Source organism: Oratosquilla oratoria, chromosome 40, assembly GCF_046742065.1.
Source record: "Oratosquilla oratoria isolate Oo_2021 chromosome 40, ASM4674206v1, whole genome shotgun sequence".
NCBI lineage: Eukaryota > Metazoa > Arthropoda > Malacostraca > Stomatopoda > Squillidae > Oratosquilla > Oratosquilla oratoria.
In genome coordinates, this window is record NC_134816.1 from 7,345,426 (window position 1) to 7,357,695 (window position 12,270).

At 41.4% G+C, this 12,270-nt stretch overlaps 1 protein-coding gene across 2 annotated transcripts in view; it reads left to right on the plus strand.

The window, feature by feature from the left end:
• Positions 1–12,270, plus strand: part of LOC143020628 (nardilysin-like) — a 252,330-nt gene that overhangs the window by 217,824 nt on the left and 22,236 nt on the right. For both annotated transcript variants that reach the window (XM_076177107.1, XM_076177108.1), the window contains one exon: positions 7,947–8,042. In XM_076177107.1, the coding sequence (XP_076033222.1) occupies positions 7,947–8,042 (96 nt within the window). The remainder of the gene's footprint in view (positions 1–7,946; positions 8,043–12,270) is intronic.

Here is a 12,270-nt window from a genome sequence, read left to right on the forward strand (position 1 = left end):
CCATGTTTCTGCCCCATACAATGCTGTTGGCACAATCACTCCTTCATATAACCTCCTCTTAGCATCCATTCCCAGATGTCTATTTCTCATTACACTTTTTAATCCACCAAGGCATTTACTTGCTTCTCTCAATCTACATTCTACCTCCACCCCCCACTCCTCCCTTTCCTGTCACATTCACACCCAAGTATCTAAAGCTATCCACTTCCTCCAGTCTCTCGTCCTTAATGCTCACTTCCAGCCTGCTGTCACTCTCTCCCCTTGTACATCTCATCACCTTACTTTTACCCACATTTATTTTCAGCATCCTTCTTTCACAAACCTCAAACTCTGTCACTAACTTCCTCAATCCCTCCTCTCATCCTGCTACAAGCGCAGTGTCATCAACAAACAACAACTGGCTTATTTCCCACTTTTCTCCATTTTCTTTAACCATCTCCAACCCCTGACCCACTACCCTTGCATTCACCTCTCACACCACCCCATCCATGTATAGATTGAACAGCCAGGGCGACATAACACATCCCTGATGAAGTCCCACCTTTACCTCAAACCATTCACTCTCTCCATCTCTAATCCTAACACAAACTCTACTACTCTCGTAAAAACTCTTGACTGCTCTTAACAGCTTTCCTCCTATCCCATATATCTGCAGTACCTCCCACAGTGCCTTCCTGTCTACCCTGTTATAAGCCTTTTCCAGATCCATAAAAGCCCAAAAAACATCCTTACTTTTTCCTATAGCTTTCTCACATATCTCTCTTACCACAAAAATCTGATCTACACAACCCCTACCTGTCCTAAAACCACACTGTTGCTCACCAATTACTCTGTTCCCCTCCTAATCCTTTCAATCAAGACCCTTCCATAAGCCTTCCCAACTACACTCAACAAGCTGATACCTCTGAAACTACTACACTCACACTTGTCCCCTTTTCCCTTGTAAAGTGAACTATACAGGCACCTCCAGTCCTCCGGCACTCTACCTTCTCTTAAACAAATATTAAACAACCTCACCAGAATGTCCACCATAACTGTACCTCCTTTCTTCAGACACTCTGCATGGCATCCATCCAACCCAGGTCCCTTACCTGCTCTCATCATTTTAACAGCTGCTCTCACTTCATCTTTTCCTATTTCTCCTCCAATTTCCTCACTCATCACGGTCATTTTCTCAGTGCTTCCCACTGCAACTACCTTTCCCTCCTATCCTCCTTCACGTTTAGCAACTCCCTAAAATACTCTGCTCATCTTCCTCTCACTGCCTTCTCTTCCATTATCATCTCTCCATCTGCACCTTTTACCCCCTCCTCTCTACTTGATTGACCTCTTCTTCCTTTTTTAATTTCTTTCCAAAACATCTTTTTATCACTTTCAAAATTTTCTGTCATACTCTTACCCCATTTCACATCTGCTCTCCTCTTTGGTTCCTTTATCTTATGCTTAACTTCCCTTCTCTTTTCTTTGTACTTCTCATACCCTTCATCCTAATTTGTAGCCAATCTATGAATGCCTGCTTCTCTTCTACACCCTTCTTTGCTTCCTCATCCCACCACTCACTACCTATCCTTCTATTTCCTCCCATCCTCCTTGTTCCCCACAATATCTTTGCACACCTTATGATTCCCTCCTTGGACCATCCCCATTCCTCCTCCACTCCTACTTCTACTATATCCTTCACTCCCTCCCACTCCTCTCTCAGCTTCTTATACTCCTTTTCCTTTTCTCTCTCATTTAAGCAGTTCACTCTAAGTACCTCTCTACCTTCTGCCCTTTTCCTCTTTCTCCTCCTATTTTCCACTCTCAGTTTACCTTCCACCCTAAAATGATCTGATATTCCCCCACTCACTCCCCTTAGAACATGTACATCCTTAACTCTTCCTACCATACTCCTGGTCACCACTATATAGTCTATTAATGCTCTACCTACCACCCTTCCATCCACCACCCTCTCCCATGTGTACTTATGCTTGCCTTTCTTCCTAAACACTGCATTTGCTCTCATCAACTCTCATGACACATCACCAACAATTCTCCACTACAATTGTTACCTGGAACTCCATATTTCCCAATCTATACATCTATTGGTTCATTTCCTACCCTAGAATTAAGGTCTCCTAAAACAACTACATTGACATTTCTCCCTAATCCCTCTATGCACTCATTTATATCTACACAAAAACCCTCCCTTTCCTCTACACTCTTCTTAGTACCAGGTCCATTCACACTTACAAAAACCTACATCTCCCTTCCCAGCTTCACCTTCATCCACATCAGCCTTGATGAAACCTCCTTCCACTCCACTACACGCTTACCAATCTCTTCACTTACTAGTATAGCCACCCCTTCTCTCCCTCATCCCCTCTTCACTCCTGAGTACCTCCCAGCTACACTCCCAAACTCACATTTGCCCTTCCCTTTCATTTTAGTTTCACTCAAAGCCAGCACATCCATCTTTCTTCTCACAAACATACTATCTCAATTTACTCTCATCTGTACCACATCCACTTACATTAAAAGACTCAAACCTTAGGGTACTGGTTGGAAAAGTCCCATACCCTCTTATGCCTCTACTTTTTTTAGGAATGTCCTCTTTGGGACTACAGGTAGCAGCACTCCTAATCCCATACCCCGTCCCATTTTTTGTTGCCTCTTACAACTCAAGTGGAAATACTTGGTGGTAGCATTCTCTTCCCCCAGGACAGGGTAGGCGACAAAAGGAAATGAATATTCAGAGAAATGGTACAGAACAGTAACAAAGGGTTGGGGGACAGCATAACAGAGGGACAGTCGTAGTATTAAAGTGTTATCATTTCTCTATGAACAGAGTTTCCTCTATCACAGACAAAATGATGTGCAGCTCTGTTCCGTATGGGCGCCCCATATAGACCCTAAAGTATCAACTGCATGCTACTCTGCCACAATAACATGCAGCCAATACCCCAGACGGGTATAATACAACTAGGTAAAAAGTTGTATGACTCAATCCCAAAGATCTTGCAATGGTGGCCACCTTTTCATGTTTCTCATACTGTTTTATAATTTCCACCTTATCTTCCAGCAATATAGCCTTACACTTAGCACTAGCATCTGCACTGAGACTTTGGAGCCATGAGCAAAGATTTAATCAAAATCACAATTGAATAATATATTAGTTTCATGACAAAATATTACCTCTAGACACTTTAAAAGTTTGTTAAATTAATATAAATAAATTTAATATAAATCAACTGAAAAGCCATCAAATCACACACATACTATATATATATATATATATATATATATATATATATATATATATATATATATATATATATATATATATATATATAAATGACATGGATGAAGGTGTAGAATGATATAGGAACCTCTTTGGAGATGATGCAAAATTACTAAAGAAAGTAAGTTCATAAAAAGACTGTGAATTGCTACAGAGAGACCTGGACAAAATCTGGGAATGGAGTCAAAAGTGGGAAGTGAACTTCAACATTAAGAAATGGAGTATAATGGAATTTGGAAAAGGTAAAAAAAGTATATCAGGGCAATATAAAATCTTCACAAAGGAAGTAAAGAAAGTTCCAAAAAGGACCTAGGTGTAATTATCACCAAAGACATGTCCCCAGACAAGCATATAAACAAAATAGTTGGAGAAACCTACAATTTACTGAGATCAATAAAGGTGGCTTTTAATTACTTCTATGAAGTAAAAGTAAGAAAAATACTAGTCACACTGATAAGACCAAGATTGGAATACACTGCAACACAATGGACACTCAGCACAAAATAATTATAAGGAAAATGGAAAGAATCCAAAGAGCATCAACAAAGATGGCCCCAACACTTTCAAAATTGACATAGGAACAAAGATTGTCTAAATTGGAACTACCAACCCTGGAAGAGGTGATCTATTGGCCATTTACAGAATCTTTAAAGGCATGGAAGTCCTTGACAGAGAAGACTTATTAAAGTGGGATAAAAGAGAAACAAGAGGACATGAAAAGAAACTCGTAAAAGAATAGTTATAGAAGAGATCTGAAAAAAAAGTTTTCCACACAGTGGTGGATGTCTGGAACAAATTAGATGAAACAATAGTGTGTACAGACACCATACAAGAATTTAAGAACAAACTAGATATTGCGAGATACAAAGATTATGATACAACTGTGTAAAGACACCAATGGTACTCACTCACATAAGACTGCAATTTACTTTAGCTACACCAGTCCCCTCTACAGATTATTCTATCTGCCAAAGAGCCTATCATCATTTAAATATAAATAGCAAGGGTCTACAGTGATGATATTTCCTACCTAAATTAAATGTTAAAGTCTGTATAATGTTCAAATAGATCAACACGCGAATTCTACCATAATGTAACATTGCATGTTGGGAAAAAGGATAGTGGTACTTCCCAAGGCAGGCGTAGCTCCTCTTGGGGATCGGTGCCACCTGCGTAGAGCTGATGGCCAGGGGTGGTTGCACGCAAACAACACAAAATACACTCTATAAAGGATTGGTGGGAAAACCCAGTTTCGGCAGTAGCATTCCTTGGGGAGACGGGACTGCTCGGACAGACAGTCTAGGGAACGACAACAACAACAACAACAACCATAATGTAATGTAAGAAGCACCACCTTTACAACAACCAACCAATGTTTGAAAGGAAACTGTAGCCACATACATGCTGTTGCTGTTTGTTTAGTACTTCACAATTTAACGTACTCAGGGCACTTTCATTCACCAAGTCCATGAGCAAGAAATAACACCATTACTATTTCATATAATTATCTTGAATTTCTTCTTGGCTTCAAAATTATTTGTCTGCTTTTCACTGTCTTTTTATCTGAATCATTCTGTGTTATATTGCATGAAAATTATATTCAGAATGTCCAGTTGTTGTCGTTCCCTAGACTGTCTGTCCGAGCAGTCCCGTCTCCCCAAGGAAGGCCACAGCCGAAACTGGGTTTTCCCACAAATCCTCTATAGAGTGTATGTTGTGTTGTTTGCGTGCATGATTGTGTATAATGCAGTCTTCCATTATGTGTTGTATGGTATGGGGTGAAGTGTTACATCCTGGGCAGCTGTTCACAACACGGTCGTCCAGCCTCTTCTGGTAGCTTAGAAGTGCTGGGTGGTGACCGCATCGCAGTCTGGCCAAGTGGACTCTGTCCTTTCGTGGGAGAGAGGATTCAGAAGGGTGGATATCAGGGGGTCTGGCATGCAGCAGTGTGTTGTCTTTCAGTGTGTTAATGGAGCGGTGAGTGATATGATTATGAATATGTTTCCGGAGGCTGGTATTTGGTGGTTGTGGAGGAAGAGAAGAGAGTATCTGTGCGTAATAAAGGTCTTTGGGTGTAGTTTTAATGTTTCTTGGTGTGTGTGGGTGTTCTGCTATGTAGTGTAGCGGGTGTGATGTGTTTGTGGTGGCTGCAGCAAGTGTTTGTGTGCCTCTCATGTCGAGGTGGTCCTTGACTTTGAGGACTTTTGTTTCATGGTGTAAATGGTCTGTAGGTGTTGTATTTGTGCAGCCTGTAATTGTTTTTAGGGCTTTGTTTTGTATGATTTGAAGGGTGTTGTGGTGTGTCTCACTGAGATTAGGAGCCCATGCAGGACTCACATAATTCATCACTGAGCGTATGCATTGTTTGTATATTGTTATATTAGTTTCTTTGTTTTGTCCAAATGTTGTTCCAGTGATTGACTTAACCCCTTCCATACGGTGCCGCACACGTAGGCGTCATGGACTTAGATCTCGGTGGCAGCAGCCAATGCCAGCCGTACGACGTGTCGTAATAATACTCGCATCATAAAATATAGTCACCGCTTATATCGATCGTTCTCTCTTCACCCGTGAATTTTGATAACCATAGAAAATGCGATTACAAAAGAATTAGAAAGAATGTCATTATGGATGGGCGACTACAATAAATATAATCAAGACGCCGATATGGCAGCCTCGCGAATACACTCGCTCCCCATGACGCCTACGTGTGCGGCACCGTATGGAAGGGGTTAAGTGCGTTAAGTCTAGGTGTGCATTTGTTTTTTATGTTAGTGAGGTGTTGTTTGAAAGACATGGATGTATCGTATGTTACACCAAGAATTTGTGTGGTATTAGAGTGTTGTTGATGTAGAGATGAGGTATGTATTTGTGTTCTTTTGTCCAGTTGGTGAGAAGTGTTGCTGTAGATTTGGTTGGAGCTATTTTGAGTCTGTTTGTGATGAACCATGTGTTGAGTGTGTCAAGGTAAGGCTGGATTATTTCTGACGCTTGGTCTGTGTTACGATGTGTGCATGTGATTGTTATGTCATCTGCGTAGGAAGAGATTTGTATTTCTGAGGTGTCTGGTGTGGGTAAGTCATGCATGTATAGATTAAATAATGTGGGGGATAGAACTGAGCCCTGTGGTACTCCGTTCTTAATGTTTCTGATGTGCGATGATTGGCCATTATATGACACATGAGCATTCCTGCCTGCCAGATAATTGGCCAGCCATCTTTTGGTGTTATTGTGCATGTCTGTGTTATATATTTTGTTTGTTAGGTTGTGGCGGGGGATAGCATCAAAAGCTTTACTAATGTCCAATGTTATAAGAAGTGTTCTGTGGTGGGGCCTATCTGAATTGATGCCATCTAAAATTCTTTGTGTGAGGTTTGTCAGAAGAGTGTTTGTGGAGTGTAGTGGCCTAAAACCAGTTCTCTCAGGTGTAGTATAGTACAATGCTTGTGGAGAAAACTGAGCAAAGAAAAACTTTTGTTTGCCTCAAATACTCAGAAGTTTAGTACAGTGAGTCCTCCATATATGGTAATTCTTTATCCGGTAAATTCACAGTTACGGTATTTGGTAATTACTACCCTCGATTCTATTTACGGTAAGAAAAATTTACAGGTACGGTATCCGCTAGATATTTTGAAGAAGAAAGAGCAGGGAGAAGGTATGTCTGCCATATCCTATTATTACATGTTATAATGGATTCGGTATACGGTAATTTCATTTTGTGGTAAGGTTTTCAGGAATGTATATGTACCGTATAACAAGGACTTACTGTACCATAATTGGTGAGGACTGAAAATGTTCTCACCTTCTTTTGATATTTTAGTTTGTTTCAATCCTACATTTTCCATTTTACTGTGGAAGTTTGGTCACATCAAATCAGATTTATTGCTGAGTACTTTCTTTCCATCAGGAGGTGTGGAGATGGTACTCCTGTAGTTGAATGTGGAGTAGTTCTACAAGCTAAAAGAAACTTATGAATACATGAGATAACTTATGATACAGTAGCCTCTTGGTATTTCATGTTATGCTTAAAGGTTTGCACAAATCTTTCAGTTTTTCCATTAGTGACTGGATGATAAGTTGCAAACAAGATATAGTATATGCCATTTACAATCAAATGTGCCTGAAATTCATGGGATGTTAACTGAGGACCATTGTTATGGTAGTGCATGCATGGCAAATACTGAGATAAGTGGTCTAATAATTGATTAAGCAGTAGTAGACTGTGTTGGAATTATCTCAGGCCACTTACTTTAAGCATCTACCACAATCAGGTAAGAGTGACCTAAAAATAGACCTGCATAATCTATGTGTAATCTTTGCTGTGGGTATTTTGGATTTTACCACAGATGTAAATGGGACCTTGCTATATACATTTCTTTACAAAATTTTCATTGTCACTGTCTGCTCTTGGTCACTAAAATGATCTAGCAATGGCCTTAGATCTTATAGATAGATTGATAGGAAGTGATAAAGAGAATAGAGTGAGTTTCAGGACCCAATCCAGAGACCAGGTTCTGGTCTCTTGCAACTGGGTGGTGTCTAGTCCTTCTCCATTGGGTTGTCCATCTTTCTCCAGTAGGTGTTGCTGATACAAACTTGTCATGTAACATTATCTCTCAGTCAGTTCAGTATGAATAATGTGACTTTTATTTCATTCTTTTTTCAGGGTAACCTGAAAGCCTCAGAAGCCCAAACGTTTTACAATCTAGTGAAGGCCATGAAGGGAAAACACAACAATCAAGATCTGCTACCTTTTCCTGAGGTTAGAATAATTTTTTTATATGTTTTATGTAGTCATGAAAATACATTTTTTATAGTTGTGTATTTGGGAATGGATACTAAGAGGAGATTGTATGAAGGAGTTATTGTGCTAACAGCACTGTATGGGGCAGAAACATGGAACATAAGAGGAAGAGAGGAGGAGATTGAATGTGTTTGAGATGAGGTGCCTGAGAAGTATGATAGGGGTTACTAGGCTGGATAGTGTGAGAAATGAGGAGGTGAGGAGGAGAACAGGGGTGGAAAGGGAGTTGTTGTTGTTGTTGTCGTTCCCTAGACTGTCTGTCCGAGCAGTCCCATCTCCCCAAGGAATGCCACAGCCCAAACTGGGTTTTCCCACAAATCCTTTATAGAGTGTATGTTGTGTTGTTTGCATGCATGATTGTGTATAATGCAGTCTTCCATTATGTGTTGTATGGTATGGGGTGAAGTGTTACATCCTGGGCAGCTTTTCACAATGTGGTCATCCAGCCTCTTCTGGTAGCTTAGAAGTGCTGGGTGGTGGCCGCACCGCAGTCTGGCCAGGTGGACTCTGTCCTCTCGTGGGAGAGAGGATTCAGAAGGGTGGATATCAGGGGGTCTGGCATGCAGCAATGTGTTGTCTTTCAGTGTGTTAATGGAGCGGTGAGTGATATGATTAAGAATATGTTTCCGGAGGCTGGTATTTGGTGGTTGTGGAGGAAGAGAAGCGAGTATCTGTGTGATATAGATCTTTGGGTGTTGTTTTAATGTTTCTCGATGTGTGTGGGTGTTCTGCTATGTAGTGTAGCGGGTGTGATGTGTTTGTGCTGGCTGCGGCAAGTGTGTGTGTGCCTCTCATGTCGAGGTGGTCCTTGACTTTGAGGACTTTTGTTTCATGGTGTAAATGGTCTGTAGGTGTTGTATTTGTGCAGCCTGTAATTGTTTTTAGGGCTGTGTCTGACTGAGATTAGGAGCCCATGCAGGACTCGCATAATTCATCACTGAGCGTATGCATTGTTTGTATATTGTTGTATTAGTTTCTTTGTTTTGTCCAAATGTTTTTCCAGTGATTGACTTAAGTGCGTTAAGTCTAGGCGTGCATTTGTTTTTTATGTTTGTGACGTGTTGTTTGAAACACAAGGATGTATCGTATGTTACACCAAGAATTTTCGGTGTGTTTGTGTGTGGTATTAGAGTGCTGTTGATATAGAGATGAGGTATGTATTTGTGTTCTTTCGTCCAGTTGTTGTTGTTGTTGTTGTTGTCGTTCCCTAGACTGTCTGTCCGAGCAGTCCCGTCTCCCCAAGGAAGGCCACAGCCGAAACTGGGTTTTCCCACAAATCCTTTATAGAGTGTATGTTGTGTTGTTTGCGTGCATGATTGTGTATAATGCAGTCTTCCATTATGTGTTGTATGGTATGGGGTGAAGTGTTACATCCTGGGCAGCTGTTCACAACACGGTCGTCCAGCCTCTTCTGGTAGCTTAGAAGTGCTGGGTGGTGACCGCATCGCAGTCTGGCCAAGTGGACTCTGTCCTTTCGTGGGAGAGAGGATTCAGAAGGGTGGATATCAGGGGGTCTGGCATGCAGCAGTGTGTTGTCTTTCTGTGTGTTAATGGAGCGGTGAGTGATATGATTATGAATATGTTTCCGGAGGCTGGTATTTGGTGGTTGTGGAGGAAGAGAAGAGAGTATCTGTGCGTAATAAAGGTCTTTGGGTGTAGTTTTAATGTTTCTTGGTGTGTGTGGGTGTTCTGCTATGTAGTGTAGCGGGTGTGATGTGTTTGTGGTGGCTGCAGCAAGTGTTTGTGTGCCTCTCATGTCGAGGTGGTCCTTGACTTTGAGGACTTTTGTTTCATGGTGTAAATGGTCTGTAGGTGTTGTATTTGTGCAGCCTGTAATTGTCCAGTTGGTGAGAAGTGTTGCTGTAGATTTGGTTGGAGCTATTTTGAGTCTGTTTGTGATGAACCATGTGTTGAGTGTATCAAGGTATGGCTGGATTATATCTGCAGCTTTGTGTTACGATGTGTGCATGTGATTGTTATGTTGTCTGCATAGGAAGAGATTTGTATTTCTGAGGTGTCTGGTGTGGGTATGTCATTCATGTATAGATTAAAGAGCGTGGGGGATAGAACAGAGCCCTGTGGTACTCCATTCTTAATGTTTCTGATGTGCGATGATTGGCCATTATATGACACATAAGCATTCCTACCTGCCAGATAATTGGCCAGCCATCTTTTGGTGTTATTGTGCATGTCTGTGTTATATATTCTATTTGTTAGATTGTGGTGGGGGATAGCATCAAAAGCTTTACTAATGTCTAATGATATAAGAAGTGTTCTGTGGTGGGGCCTATCTGAATTGATGCCATCTAAAATTCTTTGTGTGAGGTTTATCAGAAGAGTGTTTGTGGAGTGTAGTGGCCTAAAACCGTGTTGTGAGTCAGCAAGGGGAATATGTGGTGTGACAAGTTGAAGTATTAGATGTTGAATGACTTTAGAGGGGGTGCAGAGAAGTGTGATTGGGCAGTGCGATGTTGGAATTGTTGGGTCTTTGTTTGGTTTTGGAATGGTGATTATTTTACCATGCTTCCAGATGTCGGGTATAGTGTTGTGTGAATAGCTGTAGTTTGCAGTGTTTGTGAGTGTGTGTATACCTTGTGGTCCAATGTGTTTTAGGTGGATGTTACTTATGTTATCAGGGCCACAGATGAGTGCTTGGGATTATGTATTATGTGTTTTGTCTGACTGTCTATGAAGGGTGTATAGTCTGATTCTGGGAAAATCTTTCTTATTCGAATAGTGCGTCAGTCGTCAAGGTGAGAAGTGAGATGGCTTGTCTGTGCAAAATGATTTATGAATGTGTTTGCTTGTTGTCTGTTTGAGGGTAGATTGTCTGTTGTGATTATTGTTGCATGAGAGCGTGTTGTGTTACTGTTGGATAGTGTAATGCTGTTGAGTGTTTTGTACAATTTGCAGGTGTTTGTTTTGTGATCAAGTGTATTGATAAAGTTTTGCCAATTTTGTGTTTTTTGTTCGTGTGTTTTATTGGCAATCACAGTGTTTAGTGTTTGTATTTGGTCTGCTATGTTTTGAGGGATAGGTGTGGGGGTATTGTGTTTGAGTGCGTCTCGTTGTTTGATGAGGCCTTGGATTTCTGGTGTGAAGTTGGGGTTGTGTGATTTTCTGTTGCCTCTAGGGATGTATCTCTTGTCTGCGTTTTGTATGATTGTATTAAAAGTGTGCACAGCATTGTTTATGTTTGTGATTGGTGTACTGTTAAGTGTTTCAAAATGTTGTTCTGTCTCTCCAGTAAAAGCTTCCCAGTGAGCTCTCTTGTAATTGATGTATGTGTGTCTGTGGCCAGCTGGGGTGCATCTTGTTTTGGTGGTGATGATGATTGGAAGGTGGTCAGAACCAAGGGTTCCGACCACTCTCCATGACGTTATTGGGGTTAGGCAGGGGGAGCAAAAGGTGATATCAGGAGAGGAGGGAGTGTAGAGGGCTTGGTGTGGGATATGTGTGTTGTTCATGATAGTCAATGAGTCAAGCTGAGTCTGTATATCAAGCCCACTGTTTGTGTCAGGGTTGTCAACATACCAGGCAGACGACTTGGCGTTGAAGTCACCACCCATGATCAGGTTGGGGATCAAGTCTAGTTGGCTAAATTGAGGCCTGAAGGTGTTTGGAACTGTGGGGGATGATTGGGGGGGGGGGATGTACATGTTAACTATTGTCAGTGTTGATTTGTTGCCTGTGCGGATTCGAATGGATTGGATTTCTGTAGTGTTATCTGTGGTAGAGAGGAGAATTTTGGTTGTGGTGCTTGTGTCCACAAAACAGATGGAGTGGTGGATCAGGGTGATGAGTCCACCGCCATTGCTGTCGGTCCTGTCTTGTCTGATGGTGGTGTAATCATGAAATGATGGTGTTTTGTGTGAGTGTCTTAGTTTTGTTTCTTGTATAAATATAATTGCAATGTGTATGTTGTGTTGTTTAAGAAAGTGTTTGAGTTCATGTTTTTTTGTGTTAATACCGTCAATGTTGTGTTGTAATATGTTGATGTTGTGTGTTCTATATGTGTTGTATGTTGCCGTTTGGGGTTGAGGTTGGGGTGTTAATGGGGAAGGTATAGGATCTGGGTTAGAGGGGGGGGAAAGGAGAGATTGGGGACAAAGGAAGGGGAGTACTGATTGGGGATAAGGGCGAAGGAAAATTGGGAGTGGGTAAGGGTGCTCGCTGTGGTTGGGGA